Raw genomic sequence first — 25,150 nt, 5'->3', positions numbered from 1 at the left:
AGTGGTGTTAGGCATGACGATACTGAAATCTAGAGCCCGAGTAGACGTGTTCTCTGGAATAATGAATCAGGTTCCCCTTTTGGCACTCCGATGGAGGAATCTGGATTTGGTGGATGACAGCAGAGAGCTTCCTATCGGAATGCATAGTGCCTATTGTACAATTTGGTGAAGGAGGGATAATGGTCTGGGTGTTACGCCGCTGGTGGTGCTCAAGACTGCAATACCAGACAATCGCTATCACATGGGTGAAGCACGCATCAATACTGACAGAAAACAAACGGCACGAGTAACTCACCAGTGGATAATCGGTCACGAATATTAAAGTTAGTAGAAGATTGAGACAATGCATAAATGGAGTGGATGGCAGATGAATAGCATGCAAGTAGTTAAAATTAATAGACAGTGGGTGGACAAGAACTAACAGCACTCACTGAGGCTATCTGAATACTACCCCACAGCAGAGTAAGACAACAGCTTGGCAGCAGACCAAACACACAGGAAAGGGAAACAAACCAGTGGAACTACTGATCTCAAGATAAACCCTTCAAATTACTATACAAAAACTAGATCTCTCAGAGGACCAAATGGTCCCACAGTACAAACAAACACATATACAAAAACAAAGTCACCAACTAGCATCTGGAAAGAGTTTAGCACATGCCAGAAACAGTATAACCAGCACAAGAATAATCCAGGACTGAAGTATATATAAGCCCAAGAAAAGCTATCCACCCTAATTAACCAGGCAAGCTAAATGATGACCAATTCCAGACTTAGACCAAAGGCATTTCCGAGCAGCGCCCAAACACAGATATTATTTTTAAGGGTTTGGGCTAGGCTCCTTGTTTTCAGTGACGAGCAATGTTCTTGCTTACCATCATTGTCTGACCTCACAAATGCTCTACAGGATGAATGGACACGCATTTCCCACGGACACACTCCAACATCTCATGGAAAGAAGAGTGGAGGTGTAATGACAGGGTAGGGAGACAGACAGATGAGCCCTAACCTACCCGCCACTCAGTCCCTGCCTACTTGCAACGACCCGTCCTAAGCGACAGGGTACAACTAGGCGACGGTCCCTACGCTCAGTAAGTGCAAGACAGACAAAACAGACAGGGGTACACAGAAGCAGGGAAACGGGGCAGCTGCCCACGGAGACACCGTGAGCAACAAGAGTGGTGAACGAGCCGAGTCAACCCAGGAGAGAGCGAGGTACAAAACGCTGAGCAGGAGAGTGGTCAGAAAGCCAAGGTCAATAACAAGCAGAGGATCAGTAGTACAAGCAGCAGCAGCAAGCCAGGAAACAAGCATAGAAGAATCACAGGCAAAGGATTAACAGGAAAGGCAGGTATAAATAGACAGTGGGCGGGAACTAGCTCTGTCTGGCCAGGCTGTGATAGGCTCTCCCACTCCTAAGCCTGCCATCCTGAGTGGTGGAAGATGGAGTCAGTCTCACAGACATAGGAGCAGGTGCAGACTGATTGCCCACGGGCGTCGACACAGAACCTGTGTCTGGCAAATCCTTTACAGGAGGCTGTTATAGATGCCCAACTCCATATTAACGCCCATTGTTTTAGAATGGGAAGTCCAACAAGCTCCTATAGGTGTGGCCCATTAGGCAGCTTTTGTGCCCAGCGCTGCTAACTCAGTCCTTGTCTCTTGAATATTACAAAGTTGCAGAACATACGGGTCAAGAAATTCTGAAATGGATGCTTTGCTTTATTAGAAAAAAACAATATAATCTTTTTATTAAGTCAAAAATATAATTATTTAAATATTGGTAGTTGGTGTGATGTCAATTCAGTTGACAAAAGAAAAATAATGTAAAATCCATCACATACAGTATATTGTACTATGCAGTTAGACTTGTGTTAACAGAGAGAGTGTAATGTCTCTAAATCAAATTCTCTCCACTGCGTTCTTCACATTTGATCTATAATAAGATAATTGAAATACACAAAACAGCGCTAATGAAATGTCTAATGCCTGATTTTCAATGCTGTCCTTCTTTTTAAGTGAGGATGTCCGTTCTGCCAACATCATAGCTGAAGAGGACGACACACAGTGCCTTGTCATTGACAGAGAGTGGGTGTTTCTCTGGAGGTTACGGTTTCCTATTTGCATGGATTGTAGTTTGAGTACCATTTAGAAACTATTGTATAAACGCATAAGAAATGAAATGCAAAGACTCAATAAACAAGAAAGACAGTGCTGCGGGTTATTGTCTCAAGCAGTTATTTTTCATTTCTTAAAAGAAGTTGTCTGAGATTCGAAAAAAGGTTCTGTTTTATTCCACAGAAACAGCACCACTCTTGTTCATGGGCTGTGTCTGGTATTGCAGCTCAGTCTCATTCACTTGAACGTGACTAAACAGCAATACCAGACACAGCCCGTGGACAGAATTGGCACTGTACTGAGATTTTTTTTTTTTATAATCCCAGAAAATCCCTTTAACTGTCTTTACATTTTATAACTGCTTTTCCCTTCAGTCAGTTATTGCTCCTGTATTTTTAAAGACTCTTGTTTAAACCTGCACTGTTAGGCTGGGTAACCACGTAGCGTAAACCCTGTGGCATTTCCGCAACGGAATTCTGTGTGGAAATCCGCAGATTTTACAAAATCTCATGCCCATGCTGCGGAACAAAAACGCCGCGAAAACATCAATAAATTGACCCTTAATGCAGAATTTAAATCTGCAGCATGTCAATTCATGCTGCCTCTTGCTCCATTCTGGCCTTCTGGGATGACGTTTCATTCCATCTGACTGCTGCAGCCGACCACAGGCTGCAGCGATCACTTGGGCTGTAGCGTCGTCAAGGGAGGCCGAACAGGACATCAAAGGAGGGATGCGTCACTATGACAACGGCGGGATCAGTATGAACGTTTTTCTTTTTCTACCGCTGCTTTCCGCAGCAGAAATTCCGCCTGAAAAACTGCACCACAATATGGTGGATTTTTTCAGACTGGACTCTGCTGCGGGTTCCAGGTCGAATATGCTGCATAATTTTACGCAGCGTATCCGACCCTTGGGAACTTGGTCTTAGGATGCCATTCTACCCTTTTGTGTGTTGGTTTTTCATCTGAAATCTGACATTCTAGATAGTGATGTAATCCCGAAAACCTTTTTAAGTGCCTATATTACCCTTCACCAAGGATATTAAAGAGGTTGCCTGTTGCCTGGAATAACCCCTTCAAAGCGCCTTTACACATAGCAATAATCAATGATTCCTTCGTTTCCAAGCATTAGTAATGATTATTGAGTCTAAATGCAGAGAAATATCAATGATAAATGTTAAAAATAATGTGCATATTAAAAAATGCTATCATCAAATGTGCATTTGAAAATGGCGACATACAGTACTGTGCAAAAGTTCTAAGCAGTTGTGGAAAGTAAGAACGCTTTTAAAAATAGAAGTGTTAATAGTTTTGTTTTTTTTATCAATTAACAAAATACAAAGTGAATGAACAGAAGAGCAATCTAAATCATATCACTATTTGGTATTACCACCCTATGTCTTCAAAACAGAATCAATTCTTCAAGGTACACTTGCACACAATATTTAAAGGAAGGTTGTTCCAAACATCTTGGAGAACTAATCACAGATCTGTGGATGTAGGCTTCCTCAAATCCTTTTGTCTCTTCATGTAATCCCCAACAGACATAATGTTGTTAATATCAGGGCTCTGTGGGGGCCATATCATCACTTCCAGTGCTCCTTGTTCTTCATTACAATGAAGATAGTTCTTAGACATTGGCTGTATGTTTAGGGTCGTTGTTCTGCTGAAGAATAAATTTGGAGCCTAAGCAGACGCCTCCCTGATGGTATTGCATGATGGATAAGTATCTGCCTGTGTCTCAGCATTGAGGACATCATTAATCCTGACCAAATCCTCAACTCCATTTGCTGAAATGCAGCCCAAATTTTGTAAGGAATCTACAAAATGCTTCACTGTTGCCTGCAGATACTCATGCGCTTCAGACCATCGGCGAACACACTGCCTTCTGTTACAGCCAAATATTTAACATTTTGACTCATCAGTCCACAGCACCTGCTGCAATTTTTCTGCACCACAGTTCCTATGTTTTCATACATTGTTGAGTCACTTGGCCTTTTTCTACGTCGACCGTATAGCTTTTTGGCCGCAATTCTTCCATAAACACCACTTCTGACCACTTCTGGCCAGACTTCTCCAAACAGTATATGGGGATACCTGGGTCCCACTGGTTTCTGACAGTTCTAACTGGTGGACATTTTCCGATTTTAAGTGGAAGTAAGCATGATGTGTTTTTGATCTGCTGCACTAAGTTTCCTTGGCCAACCACTGCGCATATGGTCCTCAACGTTGCCCATTTCTTTGTGCTTCTTCAAAAGATCTTGAACAACACATCTTGAAACCCCAGTCTGCTTTGAAATCTTTGCCTTGCTGATGAAGTATAACTACCTTGTGTCTTGCCATAGTGGACCTATGGCTTCTACAACCTCACCTTTGTAGCAGAATTTGGTGTTCCTCACACCAGTTTAAGCCTCCTACACAGCTGTTTCTGTTATTAATGACTATGTTGCCACCTACATATGAAAATGATGATCATTATTACCTATTTGGTATAATTGGTTAATCATACACCTGACTATAATCCTTCAAAATTCATCACTTTGTGCAAGTTTACCTAGAAGAATTGATGCTGATTTAAAGGCAAAGGGTGGTCACACCAAATATTGATTTGATTTAGATTTCTCTTTTGTTCATTCACTTTGTATTTTGTTAATTATTAAAAATCTATTAACACTTCTATTTTTGAAAGCATTCTTACCTTGCAGCATTTTTTCACAAATGCCTAAAACTTTTGCACCATACTGTATGCATGTATAATGATCCATCAGATACTAATAATTATTTTTTAAACCACGGATCACTTCTCGCTGGTTAAAATATTGCTATGTGTAAACTGAGTTTGTCTGTCTATTTATCGATCTATCTATACCCCAGTCTAAGAGAGTTGCTGTCTCGGCTATCTTCATAACCCCTATAAATTTTAGTGGAAAGTGCCCCGAGCAAGCATGGCAACCTCTTCTCTATTTGGCTGCTATAAGGAGTCAGGTAATTTCCAGAAGTGGGATGGGGTACCCCACTAAATTTTTTGCCCGGTGGCCTCCATAAATTGTAATCTAGCCCTGATCACCTTTAATACTGAGCTCTGTTAACATTATGTAGCCTTTAAGTCTAACATTATTTGTACCTTATTTCATGTATATTCCCTTTTACAACCAGCACTTTCAATCAAATGGTTGGAACTTACCAGGAGTTACAGACTTACCTGCGGGAATACGTGTGCCAACTTGCAATCAGTGACCATGACAGGAGGAACGCCAGGTATGGTATATTAGTTTAAAAGATTTTCACACTTGTTACAGATTTTTAATAGAGTGTCTTTGTTTTTTACTTTTACATCTTTTAAGACAGATAGTCAATATATTGTCAGTATCCTGTCACTATCATACATACTTTCACCCAAGCTGTGTAATTATGTTAGACAGAAAATACAGACTCCTCATAAAATCAATGCATGAAAAGAAAATATTATATACGTAGGTGGGAGAAGTAGATTGAGCCTATATAAGACATTTAAATATTTGAAGCATCATTTTATTTAATTATTATTATTATTTTTTTATGTGTTTACTGAAGCCTATATTTGCAGTCCCCTTCTTCTCTCTACCATAAACAGTACCTGTATGACAGCATCAAGGAGAGCAGATACAGGGTATTTGATTTCTACCTCTGCTGTCACTTATCAAAGGGGTATTCCAGTCTCTGCAAATAAGCTATTTATTAGATATTAAAAAGATATACCATTTTTTTTTTAAATCTACTTTCACTATCAATTACCAAAGTTTTCAAGATCTCTGCTTGTAGAAGTTTACTTTCTAGAAGAGATCTGTTCTGGTCATGTGATGGTCATTAAGGTGTATGTTTCGTTACAGTACAGTTATCAGAGCCGTGTCTTGCAGCGAGCTGTGCATCTGTGTGATTATCACATGACCAGGACTCATTTTATGTCTCTGGAAATAAGCAATAAAGGTTCACATTTAATGACGTCAAGCAGAGATCTTGCAAAGGGCAAGGAATTCATAAATAAACTATATTACACAATTGCATAAGTTTTCAGTATACAATAAATAAGATTTGTTTGCAGAAATAAAAAACACATTTTACTACTTGATACATACATTGTAAAGGGACCAAACCAGGGGTGGTAGGCCTAGGGCATTGCCCTGCAGAAGGATGTTGCAGCAGCAAACAGTCCGCACGGCACTCAAAGTTGAAACATAACTATACCTGCTCAGATGCATATCTTGGTGGTTACAATCCATACAGTCCATATACATAAGCATAGCACTTTCACTCACAGGGGCACACATGTTTGCCAGTTACAGCGACAACTATATACAGTCTCTATCATGTACACAGAACGGGCACAGTGGCAGTCTAACAATCTCTTCCCTGTTGTAAGGGTATACTCCTAGACCTCTTCGGTTCATCTTATGCTCATGGTGTGGGGGAGATTCATCCGCCTACGATCAGTATTAATCTCTCTCTTGGGGTATACAGATATGGATCTCACCCTCTCAATTGCAGTGCGGAAAGACTACATGATCATATGGCGAATGCAACAAGGCCATCTAGTGGCAGTCGCAGCACACAACATCGGACAGCCATAACACATGTAGAGTGCAATACAGTGCAGCAACAAAATATATATACAATGACAGTGCAGACGGCAATACAGTTTATCAGCACCAGTTCCACAGTAGTGTCCGTCATCATTAGTATTTAGGAGTAGCGACCTGGCAGAAAATCACATACTACCGGTAAATAGTAATTTTTAAAGGTGGGCTTCGGCCACACCGTACAATATTTTCAACTGTAAATGCAACAAAAGATTAAAAGAAAAGGTGAGGCTTTATTCCAATCTGCCTTTTCATGTTGATTCACACGTTTTCAAACGGAGGTACAATGTAATAGAAATCCCAGTGGTTTAGATGACTCTTACTATAGTAAAAATAGTGCAAAAATTCCACAGCATTTACTGAAAGGAACTTCCCAACAAAAAGAGCTGGATGCAAAATTCTTTGCCTAAAAATTCATTTTCAGACCTTCCCATATAATAAAAAGACTTGGTGACAGCATCCACTGAGGCAAAAAAACGTAAGTGTTTATTAACACATCCCAAAGTACAGTTAGGTTTCGACCCACCAGGAGTCTTTGTCCAGCATAGGCTTGACAAAGACTCCTGGTGGGTCAAAATGTAGCTGTACTTTGGGATGTGTTAATAAACACTTACGTGTTTTTTTTCCTCGGTGGATGCTGTCACCAAGTCTTTTCTTCTTACTATAGTACAATCATAAATATAACCATAATAAAAGATAGGATATAAAACAGGCCCCATTTACACGGGTCAATTTGACAATGATTTCAATGCGGACTCCGCACTGAAATAAACATCAAATCCAACAATTCGCATCCCATGTGTGTTAATGGTATTTCCACAACCCTATTCACATGTTGCAGAAAATCCGAGGATTAGACCCATCAAAAGACAACGGGGCTAATTCTCGTGCAGATCTACTGCACACTCGCAGCACATCTGCGGCAGAAATGCCTCTAATTTCTGCCATGAATCATGGAGGAATTTGTGTTAACAAACCCTTGTTAATAGGCTAGGGTACGTAATTAAAAGCTAGGATTAAATTGTGGCCCGGGAAAATGTACCCCAGGTCAGACTTATTGTAGAGCTTGTGTGTGTTTTATAACAGGCTTGACCAAGATAGACATTTATCATAAAACATCACTCAAAATTAATGACCAATTTTACATAGTGCAAAACTCATTTTTGGAACGATATTAATCAGTCTTCCCCAGATGTATGCTGAGAACACCCCATGTAAAGGGTTTAAAAAAAATAAAAAATTTACTTATGTGGACATATCAATATTTGATATTTACTATATACGAAAAGATATGATGTAATTAAACCCCAAAAATCAGATATACTATTTCCTTCTCTAGAAAATGTAAGTAACAAGTGGCTCAAATACCCAGTATTGACACCCTTAGCAGACATACCCTACAGCAGGTATTTCATACTATTATCTACCAGTCTCTGACATCTAAAATGTTTCCCTTTTCCATTTGTGATGTTTGAGGGGTTTTTTGCATGTATATCCCATTTCAAATTCTCCTCCAGCATCATGATGGGAATTAGATCTGAGGTTTGACTTGGCCATTTAAGAACCCCCCATTTCTTCATTTACTGTGTTTTTTCTGGTAAGGTTTAAGGTCATTAACATGTTGAATTATTCACTTTTGGCTGAACTTCAATCTTCTGACAGACATACGTGAAAAGCTAGGTCAAGTCATTGATCACACATCTATATTGGATTGCACTCGCACGGCCAAAGATATCTGATTCCAAATTGATGTACAAGGCGTGTGTGTGCGCGCGCTCGCGCGTGTGCGCGTGTGTGCTTGCGTGTGTGTGTGTGTGTGTGTGTGTGTGTGTGTGTGTAACACACCTAGTTCAACGTTTCTGGACATAAGTGGGTAATGAACTTTCAGCCACATCCCATTCTCTGCCATGTAGATGATTATTTTCAACGATACATATTTGAAATGGAGGTAAAAGCCGGTTTCAACAGCTGCCAGCAGGTTTTCATTTTCATTCCTGGCTATAAATGTTTAGTGCAATTTAATGTGTCTTTATGAACAACATTAAAAATTCATTGCTCAACACCCTGCGTCCAGTTACATGGCAACAACCTCTATCTCTTTCTATCTTGAATGCATTAATAAGGGCTCTTTTCAGAGGAAGTAGATTGTACTAAATTAGCACATGAGTGAATTGTCTATTAACCGACACTGGGCTTTCCATTGGATCTCATCAGCGATATTACTGAAGAGCAAGCTCATTCGAGAAAAATAAAAAAAAACCTTGCATCATAATAATTAGAGGATTCAACTTAATGCTAGTTTACAAGAAATTATTTTAAGACTAGTATATAAAGTTAAAAAGACAATTTACTGCATGATCCCATGTCCAGCCTGGTGCAGCGGCAGCTGGCCACAGATTCTGGGAGAGGACTAGTGGAGAGGGGGCCGCGCTCCCTCCCTTCTGTTGTATGGGAGCTACGGACACAGTCTAAGAGTGCTTGCTCTGCTTTTTTCGTAACTCCCATTGAACAGAATGGTGAAAGCCACGTGCATGTGTGGCCCTCTCTCCACTAGTCCCCCCCCCCTGTAATCAGGCTAAATGGGGGGCAGATGACCTCCATTCTTAATATAGGTGCGAGCCCCAGAGCTGGGACCCGCATCTACCAGACATTTATTCTACTGGCCGCAGATTCCGGGAGAGGACTAGTACAGAGGGGGCCGCTCTCTGTCTTCTGTTGTATGGGAGTTATGGAAACAGCCTAAGAGTGCTTGTTCGGCTGTTTTTGTAAGTCCCATTGAATAGAATGGAGAAAGCCGCGCGCATGCACAGCCCTCTCCCCACTAGTCCCCCCTCCGTAATCAGGCTAAACTGGGGGCAGGTGACCCCCGTTCATTATATAGCCTAACATCGCTTGTTTTTGTAATGCCTATTGAACAGAATGGAGAAAGCCGAGCCGAGCTGGGACCCGCATCTATCAGACATTTATGCCATATCCTGTGTATAAATCATAAATGTCTAAATTGGTAATAGTCCTTTAATATACTACAATTTGTAATAAAGTGACATAAATTTGGGCAGTGGTACTGTTCTCAATTTTGGCATTATTGCTCAAATTCGTTAATTTCTCATTTACATATTGTACATTTAAACATTAGATCAATTAGAGCTGAAACATTTCCATGTACTTAATTTATGTAGAAGGAAATAAACGAAAGAGATTAAACCGCAGAGTTTACAGTGCTAAGAGGTTTCCAGGATCAGTTAAAAAAAAAAGAGAGACCAATGATTACAACATTGTAATTTCATGATTGCAGATCAATATATACAATACCAATAACAATATCAATATATCAATAACATGCATTGAGATTAAGGATGCCATCAGGACAGTACAGGTGATAGTGTTGACAGTGGCCTAGGACCTGCACGACGGCTCTATTGTTAATGTGCAAAACCTCGCCCATTTATTTAGAGTGTATAAAACTATTCAAGCCCCATTTAGTCTACTGTTTCCATATTCTACAGGGACCCGCTAAATATTAGGTATGGATGTGACAAATCCATGGGCCAATTTGTTTGGGAAAGGGGATAACACAATCTTTATGCCAGAAAATGTTATGTGATTCCCCTGGTGTCCACAAAACATAAACAACGGGGTTCAAAATGGAGGATAAGGGGAAGGGACCCAAAGGCCTCTATTCATTTGTCTTTATAAGGCCAGAAACGACTGATGGCAGCCTGTAATGACATGATGCTTTACCATTAAAAGACTATATAGTATCACCTCATAGTTATAGTTCCACATTATACAGTTGCCTTCCAATCATATGATGCGTTCTATTAATATTGCCTCATCTTTATATAAAGACAGATAAAATTGTGGAGCGTTACGTCAATGATGAAATATTCTTGTATGGAAAATTGTTTCATAACTCCCACAGAGAGCTCAAACCTCCGATACCTGAATTACATCTCAAGAACCAATCTATGTTTCCACAGCCAAATAAACTCTCATACCAAGAACCAATTAATAGAAACCGTTCCTTATCACTGTCCATTCACACCTTCTCGGAAGCCGTTAGAACTTTTTATTTCCAATTACAGTCTTGTCATCCGTATGAAATCATATTAATGCTGACTGCATGTCAATCGTTTCTTGTTTCAGTTTTCTTTAGCCGCCAAAACAGCCAAAACGCCTTCTTATGGCGGTCATTAAGGATATTTATGCTACAGCGCTGCCTTTTCACATAGCCATCGGCAAATTGTGATCCCTGTCGTGGGGGTGCCAATGGGGTGACCGAGGGAGCCCTCTCCCTCAGAAACCACTTAGATGCTGCAGTCAATAGCGACCGCGGCACCTAAGTGGTTTCAGAGGGAGGAGCTCCCTCCGTCCCCCCATCAGCACACACGCAACGAGATTCTCAGTTTGCCAATGGTTTCCATGGTAGTTGTGGGCCTAATAAAGCCCCCTTAGTCTGCCAACAGTGTAAGCCTAAAATAATGCCTGTCAGCTCTACACTGACAGGCATAATAAACAGCAGGAATTAAATATCAGTGTATTTTAATAGCGATCAAACGATTGCATAGTGAAATTTCATAGTGGAACTTAAAAAAACAAGTAAAAAAAAACAATAAACTATAATAAAAAAATAAATCCCAAGTAAAAGAAATGAATAACCCAATTTCCCCCCTCACAAAATACTTTATGAAAGAAACTAAACAGATTAAAAAAGATGCACATAATTTGTATCGCAACATCCGTAAGGATCCGAACTATAAAAATATCATGTTATTTCACCCACACAGTGAAAGCTATAAAAAAAACAATGCCAGAATTGCTGTTTTCTGTTCATCCTGCTGTCTAAAAAACACAAAAAAAACATTGTTTGTATAGAAAAATGCTATCAATAAAAACTACAAGCCATTTCCCAAGCAATAAGCCTTCATACAGCTACATTGGTGGAAAAATACATATGTTGTGGCTCTTAGAAAATGGTGACCAAAGACAAATCCTTTTTTTTTTTTAAATAGTGTTTTTATTGTGCAAAGTAATAATACACACACAAGAAGACATTTGGTATCATTGTAATGTTATTTATACCACATGGTAAATGGCCTAATTTTTAGACACCAAAAGAGTGACAGAATTGGTATTCTTTACCCACCCCCCAAAAAAAAAAAGGTAATCAAAGTTATATCTGCCTCAAAATGGTGCCATTGGAAAAATAGAACTTGTGCGGCAAAAAACATGCCCTGGCACGGCTATGTCTACGGAAAAGTAAGAAACATTATGGCTGTTGGAATGCTCCTTCATTAAGGTTTATAATAGGCTGGTCACTAAAGGGTTCAATTGCGTATTGGCGTATTTGTTCTTGAGTTGCTAAATGTTAATTGATACATAAAATATGAAGTTCCCTGTAGCTTTGTAAATATAAATAAAATAATCCATACCATTTTCTGTACATTTTGGTTGTGTGCAAGAGGGGTTTAATATGATCATCACAGACCTCTGTTGGGAATTATACTGCCAGTAGCATCTGCTCTGTACTCCAGAATCTCTGTTAATAACTCAATATATACTGTGACATGAAGTGTTCCTGGAAGGACCCCCTAGGAGCTATAATATGAAGACATTTATATTCCTCTCATGTGTTGTGCTTCATTTCACATCTAGCACATTTTGTGTTGGAAATTGCATCCTAGATGTTTTACACTGGGGAATGGTGTTTAGTGTTTCATTCAGTACAGAGGAGAGCTTCAAGTCGTAATTCTCCAGGGACCCACAAATCTTAAGAATCATCAAGGTGGGCATAATAATGTGCATTTAGAGAAGTCACCTCTTCTAACGCTTGAGGACTTTCTATACAGTTCCCCAAAGGTTTGTATAAATTATAAATCTTTAAAAAAAAAAAGTCTACAGCAATCTATAGCCCTCCAGCTATTGGTAATGAACGGGATCTGTCACTTGAGATTCAGGTCAGGAAATGGTAATTGTGTCATTCACTTTTAGTCCAGATCCTAAAGCTCCATTTCGGCCTTCTCACTGGTGTGCTGGAGACTAATACATGTAGTGGAGCATGGAGTCTTAATGTATAATGTCTGATATGATGCAGATCTGCAGGTGTCCAACATGCTAGTGAATTGATTTATCTCGGGCAGATACATCTCAAAATTAGTGGAATTGGATGACTGACATGTAGAGATAGGAAACACATTTTGCTTCAGGCTTCCCTGATGACCTAGAAAAACTCCTTCTGCCGGACAGAGAGGGCATACTGACACCTATTCTTATCGTATGATCAATCTGATTATCTACTACTATTCGTCGTGCCTCATATCCGTTCAGATTTTGTATTTGCATAGACTTCACTAATGCTTTCGATTATCTTATTCAAGCACATGGTGGCCAGAATTGGATCTAGTTCTAAGCACTGGAAATCATCTACGTTTATAATGAATCTTTATGTAACAACATTATTTAGGTACACTATAGCACAGTAAAAATAAACCATAAATTGTTTCAAACCTTAAGAAATATCAAATCATTATGGCTTATTTGATGGATATGGCTTAACCATGGTGTTTGTCTGTATAAACCATTGAGTACACTGATTGAGAATTCAGCAAATGTATTCAAAATCTTATATTTCAGTTAGTTGGAAACATAATAGAATATGGTGATCAAGGATGCGAAGATAACTTGCCAGAAAAGACAGGTGATAGATAATACATGGTACCCACCAGTATCGGCAGCCAGAACGAAGTCCTCAAACACATTAGATTAATGTTGAAGGGATTTAATGGAATACTGCTTTGTAGCGTTGCATGTTATAACATAATCGCTTTTTATCCCCTCTGAAGTCAATAGGAAACAACTGCAACGAAAATTCAATAGCGAGAGCTTGCTGATTTTCCGAAAAAAATAAAAATGTTTCTCCAGTCCTTTTTAATCTCCCTTGCAGTATACATTTACAATATTAATCAATCACCCTATGTACAGTTTTATGGCAGTTGTTAGTAGTCAGGAAATTATCTGAACTTAGAGAATAATGTATCTGCTTATTTGAAGGAAAATTATTTGTAGATTGAATGCATCTTTTCCTTGCAGGCGAAAGAGCCTTCACCACTCAGTTTCACGAGATAACTCCGAGGTCAACCAGCTACGGGAGCTAGTATCAAGGTTCTCCAGCACTTCTCCATTCCGATATTTGGATGTTATAACAACTCTTGGTACCGGAGGATTCGGGCGTGTCGAGCTGGTAATATTAGCTGGTAGACAATGTATTTATTACAGTAAAGGCTTTTGTTTTATTGTATTATTAAACAATGTCAGGGTCAGACTGGTGCATATGGCAAGATAAAAAATATTCACTTCAGGTAGCGCTTTTCTTGTGGATGGTGGGTTGGGGCAGCTAATTCCGTCTCTACTTGTTTTGGATGATGGCGCCATTGCAATTTTGTCTCAAAAAGCAAGAGATAGACCCTGATCCCAAAGACGGTAACATTTGTGTAATTCTGTCAGCAAGCAGGCAACACAGGAGTAAAAATAAGATTTAGCTATTGTGCTAACTTCCTTTATAAACTCTACAGTTGAGAGTTATGGTTTTATTATAGCTGTAAATCCATAAAACTTTTTCTCTAAACCTTTGAGGCCAGAGCACAGTGCAGTTAGGAGCCTAGGCACTTTTCCCTTTAAGCTGAGTGACCAAGAAAAGCAATGGTACCATGCAGCACTCTTACTGTCCTGGTGAATTGTTTTACAAAGCATCCAGATATATAGTGTCATAAAGCATCCAGATAAATAGTGTATTCAGCATCCAGATAAATAGTGTATTCAGCATCCAGATAAATAGTGTCATAAAGCATCCAGATAAATAGTGTATTCAGCATCCAGATAAATAGTGTATTCAGCATCCAGATATATAGTGTCATAAAGCATCCAGATAAATAGTGTATTCAGCATCCAGATAAATAGTGTATTCAGCATCCAGATAAATAGTGTCATAAAGCATCCAGATAAATAGTGTATTCAGCATCCAGATAAATAGTGTATTCAGCATCCGGATAAATAGTGTATTCAGCATCCAGATAAATAGTGTCATAAAGCATCCAGATAAATAGTGTATTCAGCATCCAGATAAATAGTGTATTCAGCATCCAGATATATAGTGTCATAAAGCATCCAGATAAATAGTGTATTCAGCATCCAGATAAATAGTGTATTCAGCATCCAGATAAATAGTGTCATAAAGCATCCAGATAAATAGTGTATTCAGCATCCAGATAAATAGTGTATTCAGCATCCAGATAAATAGTGTCATAAAGCATCCAGATAAATAGTGTATTCAGCATCCAGATAAATAGTGTATTCAGCATCCGGATAAATAGTGTATTCAGCATCCAGATATATAGTGTCATAGAGCATCCAGATAAATAGTGTATTCAGCATCCAGATATATAGTGTCATAGAGCATCCAGATAAATAGTGTATTCAGCATCCAAATAAATAGTGTATTCAGCATCCAGATACATAGTGTATTCATCATCCAGATAAATAGTGTCATACAGCATCCAGATATATAGTGTCATACAGCATCCAGATATATAGTGTCATACAGCATCCAGATAAATAGTGTCATAGAGCATCCAGATAAATAGTGTCATAGAGCATCCAGATATATAGTGTCATACAGCATCCAGATAAATAGTGTCATAGAGCATCCAGATATATAGTGTCATACAGCATCCAGATATATAGTGTCATAGAGCATCCAGATAAATAGTGTATTCAGCATCCAGATAAATAGTGTATTCAGCATCCAGATACATAGTGTATCCATCATCCAGATAAATAGTGTCATACAGCATCCAGATATATAGTGTCATACAGCATCGAGATATATAGTGTCATACAGCATCCAGATAAATAGTGTCATAGAGCATCCAGATAAATAGTGTATTCAGCATCCGGATAAATAGTGTCATAGAGCATCCAGATAAATAGTGTCATACAGCATCCAGATAAATAGTGTCATAGAGCATCCAGATAAATAGTGTATTCAGCATCCAGATAAATAGTGTATTCAGCATCCAGATAAATAGTGTCATAAAGCATCCAGATAAATAGTGTATTCACCATCCATATAAATAGTGTATTCAGCATCCGGATAAATAGTCTATTCAGCATCTGGATAAATAGTGTCATAGAGCATCCAGATAAATAGTGTATTCAGCATCCAGATATATAGTGTCATCGAGCATCCAGATAAATAGTGTATTCAGCATCCAGATAAATAGTGTATTCAGCATCCAGATACATAGTGTATTCATCATCCAGATAAATAGTGTCATACAGCATCCAGATATATAGTGTCATACAGCATCCAGATATATAGTGTCATACAGCATCCAGATAAATAGTGTCATAGAGCATCCAGATAAATAGTGTCATAGAGCATCCAGATATATAGTGTCATACAGCATCCAGATAAATAGTGTCATAGAGCATCCAGATATATAGTGTCATACAGCATCCAGATATATAGTGTCATAGAGCATCCAGATAAATACTGTATTCAGCATCCAGATAAATAGTGTATTCAGCATCCAGATACATAGTGTATCCATCATCCAGATAAATAGTGTCATACAGCATCCAGATATATAGTGTCATACAGCATCCAGATATATAGTGTCATACAGCATCCAGATAAATAGTGTCATAGAGCATCCAGATAAATAGTGTATTCAGCATCCGGATAAATAGTATCATAGAGCATCCAGATAAATAGTGTCATACAGCATCCAGATAAATAGTGTCATAGAGCATCCAGATAAATAGTGTATTCAGCATCCAGATAAATAGTGTATTCAGCATCCAGATACATAGTGTATCCATCATCCAGATAAATAGTGTCATACAGCATCCAGATATATAGTGTCATACAGCATCCAGATATATAGTGTCATACAGCATCCAGATAAATAGTGTCATAGAGCATCCAGATAAATAGTGTATTCAGCATCCGGATAAATAGTGTCATAGAGCATCCAGATAAATAGTGTCATACAGCATCCAGATAAATAGTGTCATAGAGCATCCAGATAAATAGTGTATTCAGCATCCAGATAAATAGTGTATTCAGCATCCAGATACATAGTGTATCCATCATCCAGATAAATAGTGTCATACAGCATCCAGATATATAGTGTCATACAGCATCCAGATATATAGTGTCATACAGCATCCAGATAAATAGTGTCATAGAGCATCCAGATAAATAGTGTATTCAGCATCCGGATAAATAGTGTCATAGAGCATCCAGATAAATAGTGTATTCAGCATCCAGATAAATAGTGTATTCAGCATCCAGATATATAGTGTCATAGAGCATCCAGATAAATAGTGTATTCAGCATCCAGATAAATAGTGTATTCAGCATCCAGATACATAGTGTATTCATCATCCAGATAAATAGTGTCATACAGCATCCAGATAAATAGTGTATTCAGCATCCAGATAAATAGTGTATTCAGCATCCAGATACATAGTGTATTCAGCATCCAGATAAATAGTGTATTCAGCATCCAGATACATAGTGTATTCATCATCCAGATATATAGTGTCATAGAGCATCCAGATAAATAGTGTATTCAGCATCCAGATAAATAGTGTATTCAGCATCCAGATAAATAGTGCATTCAGCATCCAGATAAATAGTGTCATAAAGCATCCAGATAAATAGTGTATTCAGCATCCAGATAAATAGTGTATTCAGCATCCAGATAAATAGTGTCATAAAGCATCCAGATAAATAGTGTATTCAGCATCCAGATAAATAGTGTATTCAGCATCCGGATAAATAGTGTATTCAGCATCCGGATAAATAGTGTCATAGAGCATCCAGATAAATAGTGTATTCAGCATCCAGATATATAGTGTCATAGAGCATCCAGATAAATAGTGTATTCAGCATCCAGATAAATAGTGTATTCAGCATCCAGATAAATAGTGTCATACAGCATCCAGATATATAGTGTCATACAGCATCCAGATATATAGTGTCATACAGCATCCAGATAAATAGTGTCATAGAGCATCCAGATAAATAGTGTTATAGAGCATCCAGATATATAGTGTCATACAGCATCCAGATAAATAGTGTCATAGAGCATCCAGATATATAGTGTCATACAGCATCCAGATATATAGTGTCATAGAGCATCCAGATAAATAGTGTATTCAGCATCCAGATAAATAGTGTATTCAGCATCCAGATACATAGTGTATCCATCATCCAGATAAATAGTGTCATACAGCATCCAGATATATAGTGTCATACAGCATCGAGATATATAGTGTCATACAGCATCCAGATAAATAGTGTCATAGAGCATCCAGATAAATAGTGTCATACAGCATCCAGATAAATAGTGTCATAGAGCATTCAGATAAATAGTGTATTCAGCATCCAGATAAATAGTGTATTCAGCATCCAGATAAATAGTGTCATAAAGCATCCAGATAAATAGTGTATTCACCATCCAGATAAATAGTGTATTCAGCATCCGGATAAATAGTCTATTCAGCATCCGGATAAATAGTGTCATAGAGCATCCAGATAAATAGTGTATTCAGCATCCAGATATATAGTGTCATAGAGCATCCAGATAAATAGTGTATTCAGCATCCAGATACATAGTGTATTCATCATCCAGATAAATAGTGTCATACAGCATCCAGATATATAGTGTCATACAGCATCCAGATATATAGTGTCATACAGCATCCAGATAAATAGTGTCATAGAGCATCCAGATAAATAGTGTCATAGAGCATCCAGATATATAGTGTCATACAGCATCCAGATAAATAGTGTCATAGAGCATCCAGATATATAGTCATACAGCATCCAGATATATAGTGTCATAGAGCATCCAGATAAATAGTGTATTCAGCATCCAGATAAATAGTGTATTCAGCATCCAGATACATAGTGTATCCATCATCCAGATAAATAGTGTCATACAGCATCCAGATATATAGTGTCATACAGCATCCAGATATATAGTGTCATACAGCATCCAGATAAATAGTGTCATAGAGCATCCAGATAAATAGTGTATTCAGCATCCGGATAAATAGTGTCATAGAGCATCCAGATAAATAGTGTCATACAGCATCCAGATAAATAGTGTCATAGAGCATCCAGATAAATAGTGTATTCAGCATCCAGATAAATAGTGTATTCAGCATCCAGATACATAGTGTATCCATCATCCAGATAAATAGTGTCATACAGCATCCAGATATATAGTGTCATACAGCATCCAGATATATAGTGTCATACAGCATCCAGATAAATAGTGTCATAGAGCATCCAGATAAATAGTGTATTCAGCATCCGGATAAATAGTGTCATAGAGCATCCAGATAAATAGTGTCATACAGCATCCAGATAAATAGTGTCATAGAGCATCCAGATAAATAGTGTATTCAGCATCCAGATAAATAGTGTATTCAGCATCCAGATACATAGTGTATCCATCATCCAGATAAATAGTGTCATACAGCATCCAGATATATAGTGTCATACAGCATCCAGATATATAGTGTCATACAGCATCCAGATAAATAGTGTCATAGAGCATCCAGATAAATAGTGTATTCAGCATCCGCATAAATAGTGTCATAGAGCATCCAGATAAATAGTGTATTCAGCATCCAGATAAATAGTGTATTCAGCATCCAGATATATAGTGTCATAGAGCATCCAGATAAATAGTGTATTCAGCATCCAGATAAATAGTGTATTCAGCATCCAGATACATAGTGTATTCATCATCCAGATAAATAGTGTCATACAGCATCCAGATAAATAGTGTATTCAGCATCCAGATAAATAGTGTATTCAGCATCCAGATACATAGTGTATTCAGCATCCAGATAAATAGTGTATTCAGCATCCAGATACATAGTGTATTCATCATCCAGATATATAGTGTCATAGAGCATCCAGATAAATAGTGTATTCAGCATCTAGATAAATAGTGTATTCAGCATCCGGATAAATAGTGTCATAGAGCATCCAGATAAATAGTGTATTCAGCATCCAGATAAATAGTGTATTCAGCATCCAGATATATAGTGTCATAGAGCATCCAGATAAATAGTGTATTCAGCATCCAGATAAATAGTGTATTCAGCATCCAGATACATAGTGTATTCATCATCCAGATAAATAGTGTCATACAGCATCCAGATAAATAGTGTATTCAGCATCCAGATAAATAGTGTATTCAGCATCCAGATACATAGTGTATTCAGCATCCAGATAAATAGTGTATTCAGCATCCAGATAAATAGTGTATTCAGCATCCAGATTCATAGTGTATTCATCATCCAGATAGTGTCATACAGCATCCAGATAAATAGTGTATTCAGCATCCAGATAAATAGTGTATTCAGCATTCAGATAAATAGTGTATTTAGCATCCAGATAAATAGTGTCATAGAGCATCCAGATAAATAGTGTATTCAGCATCCGGATAAATAGTGTCATAGAGCATCCAGATAAATAGTGTATTCAGCATCCAGATAAATAGTGTATTCAGCATCCAGATATATAGTGTCATAGAGCATCCAGATAAATAGTGTATTCAGCATCCAGATAAATAGTGTATTCAGCATCCAGATACATAGTGTATTCATCATCCAGATAAATAGTGTCATACAGCATCCAGATAAATAGTGTATTCAGCATCCAGATAAATAGTGTATTCAGCATCCAGATACATAGTGTATTCAGCATCCAGATAAATAGTGTATTCAGCATCCAGATACATAGTGTATTCATCATCCAGATATATAGTGTCATAGAGCATCCAGATAAATAGTGTATTCAGCATCTAGATAAATAGTGTATTCAGCATCCGGATAAATAGTGTCATAGAGCATCCAGATAAATAGTGTATTCAGCATCCAGATAAATAGTGTATTCAGCATCCAGATATATAGTGTCATAGAGCATCCAGATAAATAGTGTATTCAGCATCCAGATAAATAGTGTATTCAGCATCCAGATACATAGTGTATTCATCATCCAGATAAATAGTGTATTCAGCATCCAGATAAATAGTGTATTCAGCATCCAGATTCATAGTGTATTCATCATCCAGATAGTGTCATACAGCATCCAGATAAATAGTGTATTCAGCATCCAGATAAATAGTGTATTCAGCATTCAGATAAATAGTGTATTTAGCATCCAGATACATAGTGTATTCAGCATCCAGATAAATAGTGTCATACAGCATCCAGATAAATAGTGTATTCAGCATCCAGATAAATAGTGTATTCAGCATCCAGATAAATAGTGTACTCAGCATCCAGATAAATAGTGTATTCAGCATCCAGATAAATAGTACATAAACAATCAATATTAATTGTGCATACAGCATCCATTAAATGATATCAGACTATTGAGAGCAGCCCATAGAACTTCTGGAGTTATTGATAAGACAATATCAGGCTAAGGCCTCATGCACACGACCGTATTTTTTCCCACCCGTAAATACTGGCGTAAATACGGGTCCGGTGTCACACGTATTCCACCCGTTTTGCACCAGTATTTACGAACCCGTGCCCGTAAATATGGGTCCGGTGTCACCCGTATTCCACCCGTATTTACGGGCACGTTTTTGGCGGCAAAATAGCACTGCACTAATCGGCAGCCCCTTCTCTCTATCAGTGCAGGATAGAGAGAAGGGACAGCCTTTTCTGTAATAAAAGTTAAAGAAATTCATACTTACCGGCCGTTGTCTTGGTGACGCGTCCCTCTCTTCACATCCAGCCCGACATCCCTGGATGACGCGGCAGTCCATGTGACCGCTGCAGCCTGTGATTGACCTGTGATTGGCTGCAGCGGTCTGAAACGTCATCCAGGACGTCGGGCCGGATGTCGAGAGGGACGCGTCACCAAGGCAACGGGCGTGAGACCGGACTGGAGGAAGCAGGAAGTTGTCGGTAAGTATGAAAGTCTTTTATTTTTATTTTTTACAGGTTTATTCTGATCGGTAGTCACTGTCCAGGGTGCTGAAAGAGTTACTGCCGATCAGTTAACTCTTTCAGCTCCCTGGACAGTGACTATTTACTGACGTCGCTTAGCAACGCTGCCGTAATGACGGGTGCACACATGTAGCCACCCGTCATTACGAGAGCTCCATAGACTTCTATGGACTGTCCGTGCCGTTATTACGGCCTGAAATAGGACATGTTCTATCTTTTTCAACGGCACGGGCACCTTCCCGTGAGAAAACGGGAAGGCACCCGTCGCCAATAGAAGTCTATGAGCTCGTTATTACGGGTCGTAATTACGACCCGTAATAACGGGAGTTTTTACGGTCGTGTGCATGAGGCCTAAGTAAGGGGGGTCCAGGAGCCTGCATGGTTAGAGCTTCCTTGAGAGAGCTGGATTATGAAGCTGTGTGACCATGCAGTGACTGTAAAGCCACTCACGTGCTACCTGTCCAGATAAATGCTTAAAACAAATTAAAATGATTGGTTCACATTTCAGGTAAAACTAAAGGATGAAGATATGACCTTTGCACTCAAGTGCATCAAGAAAAAGCACATTGTAGATACACATCAACAAGAACATGTGTACTGGGAGAAGAATATATTGCAGCAGATCAACTGTTCTTTCATTATCAGGTAAAGTAATGATTACAACGTTTTTTTTTCTCCAGGGTATTTATGTAAAACTTTCCCTGTGATGCATTTTTGAAACATTTTATTAATATGAGTGTCAGTGTGTGGCTATACTTCCACTATATTTACAGGTTATTGTGAAAATAAAATAGGTGGAGGGTAGTTTCTACAAATTTTTGACTGGAACAGAAAAGCAGTATTTATAAATTAGTACTTATATTTTTAATACAATGTGACGTCACAATAGCAAATGACAGTTAAAGGATTGGCCGTGGTAAACATTGTGCACTGGGAAGAAGGAGATTTGAGCTTTTAATAGCTAGCTACAAAAGCATATGAACAGAAGATAATAGCATTTAAAATAGCTAGTCAAGAAGTGAATGTGTTATATTGTGTTATTGCTGTACTGCATATCCTGCACTTCTAATATTAATAAAATATAAACTAATTTGATTTGCTGTAAACATAAAACATACCACGATATTTATTATACTGTCATCGAGACATAAAACATCCAACTTCAAGAGCTGGACCTTTGATGATCAGCTTGTTAGGCTGTTTTTGCAGAAGAGGTTGTCTTGATTGTAATACACAAAAAAATATATATATTTGGACACATATAGGGATCTGTTTGTACTAACCTTGTCTGTGGGAGTCAGGAGGAATAGCTAGTTTGGCCGACATCTATCTAAAGTGTATGACCAGCTTAAGGGCCTTTGACACGGACCAACTATCAGGCAAACGAGCTGTCACAGTCACGTTCCTGATCATTTCCCCATCAATTTCCCCGATCAATGAGCAAACGCTCGTTTATCGGCTGACTGTATCGTTTATGCCGTCGAAAATATTATCATTCTCGGTAGCACATCTACTTGGGTAAACAAGGAGACGTGCTGCCGACATGATAGAAATGTAGTAACCTATACATAGGTTCTTTTGAAAGGAGCAAACGAGCTCTGATTAACGAGCAGTCCCGTTGATCGGTGCTCATTTAGACAGCCCATGTCGGGCCGTGTAAGAGGAACCTTAAGCTCAAAGCTTTCTGGTAGAACAAATTTATGTTGACATTACTGATTATTACGAATTAATATTGACATTACCAAGTCTTATCGTCGTGTGTATCAACATACTGTGGGGTCAAGCACCTAAAAGCATTAACATTTTCAGACACCTTTATATAAAACATTATTTAATTCCATTTTATTCACTTTTTAAAGTGCAAAACAAAGCTAATATACTACTATACTTTTTAGTACTGATTGATCATTTATAAATTAGTGCCAATGATTATTGACGTAATGCGATAGCACTGGCACCCATAAGACCAGTAAATGTATTAATTCAAATGCCCATTGTACTGTTAGAACTGCTACAACTACTATTTCTTACTAAATTGCTTGCTTCATACCAATCATGTCAACCATGCAGAGCTCAGTGTGAGTCCTCATGCCCTGTGTAAGTTCTTATGCAGTGTAACTGCTCAGCATGTATGGCAGCACACAGAGTCCTTATAGTTGCATATTGTAGATCCGTAGGCACTCTGTGTGCCACCATATGCCATTCAACATGCCCCAATTTTTTTTTCTCAGACACGCAGAAGCACGGTATGGGCCGATAGATTTCTATGGGTGCTGTATACCATGTGCAAAAAGCTTTAGTATCCACCCATTTTATTCAGAAAAATATTATTCTGCTTGAAATCACAGGATCCAGTGAAAGGGCTATTTAATTACTTATCATATACAATACCAGTAGATTGTACATAGGTGGAGATATCAAATATTAAATATAAAAATTACTTATTTACATTTTTTTTTTTTTTTACATCAGGTATGCTCTAAAAGGCATTATTACTGGACAGCTATCGGGAACCTTTGTAAGGCCCTAGGTTGTCATTATAGAGTGTTAGGGCTGTTGGGAATAGATAAATGGGTACCCTCACTGTGTCAGCAATACACATTGTATACGAGGCTAATGGGAATAACGACATCCACCATACATATATGGTGTATGTTGCCAGTGTGTGTACTGTATGAAAAGGGTTTATAAGCTGAGCCTGATCCATACACAGTGGGTGTTAGCTGTATAATACACCTGACAGCCTGCCCTAAAAACGCGGCATCTAAACCATTTTAGACAGAGGGAGACCTCGTCTCAACACATCACCCCCCCCCCCCGATCCAATTGGGCTATTATCACAAACAAGGGCCTAGTGAAAGCCAATAGGGCTTGATAGGGTAAGGCTGGGAGGACAATATACTGTAAAAAAATGTCCAATAAAGTTTTCAACAAAATATAAACAAATGAAAGTAAGAAATAATGTACGTAATAAAAAAAAAAGACACATACTGATATAGCAAACTTTATCTTGACTCTTAATGGGTTAACTACACAGTGGCAATAAGTTGTTTTAATAGCTGTTCACTGGCTGTTGTGTGATATCATGCTGCAGAAAGTTATCAGAGTGAAGGTAAACTTTCCTACACCTGCAATTGGTATAGCTGCATATCCAAATGATTAAAAGAGAATATTATTTATTCCACGTTGTGAGCGTGGTTAAAAAATGTATAAAATAAAAAAATGACAGAATTGCAGAAATGAAATAAAAAGTGCTAAAAAAAGTTGTACGCACACAAACATGGTACCAATGAAAACTACACCTCGCCCAGCAAAAGACAAGCCCTCACACAACTCCACCAACATAAAAATGTTTAACTCTTAGTATA

General features: G+C 38.3%; 1 protein-coding gene across 1 annotated transcript in view; it reads left to right on the top strand.

The window, feature by feature from the left end:
• Positions 1–25,150, top strand: part of LOC142663207 (cGMP-dependent protein kinase 2-like) — a 158,733-nt gene that overhangs the window by 93,060 nt on the left and 40,523 nt on the right. The window contains exons 10-13 of the mRNA XM_075841671.1: positions 2,020–2,088; positions 5,275–5,376; positions 13,824–13,974; positions 22,291–22,427. Of these exons, the coding sequence (XP_075697786.1) occupies positions 2,020–2,088; positions 5,275–5,376; positions 13,824–13,974; positions 22,291–22,427 (459 nt within the window). The remainder of the gene's footprint in view (positions 1–2,019; positions 2,089–5,274; positions 5,377–13,823; positions 13,975–22,290; positions 22,428–25,150) is intronic.

This window comes from Rhinoderma darwinii, chromosome 11 (assembly GCF_050947455.1).
Source record: "Rhinoderma darwinii isolate aRhiDar2 chromosome 11, aRhiDar2.hap1, whole genome shotgun sequence".
Taxonomy (NCBI): Eukaryota; Metazoa; Chordata; class Amphibia; order Anura; family Rhinodermatidae; genus Rhinoderma; species Rhinoderma darwinii.
Note: the sequence above shows the minus strand (reverse complement) of the source record. Positions and strands in the feature narration are given on the sequence as shown.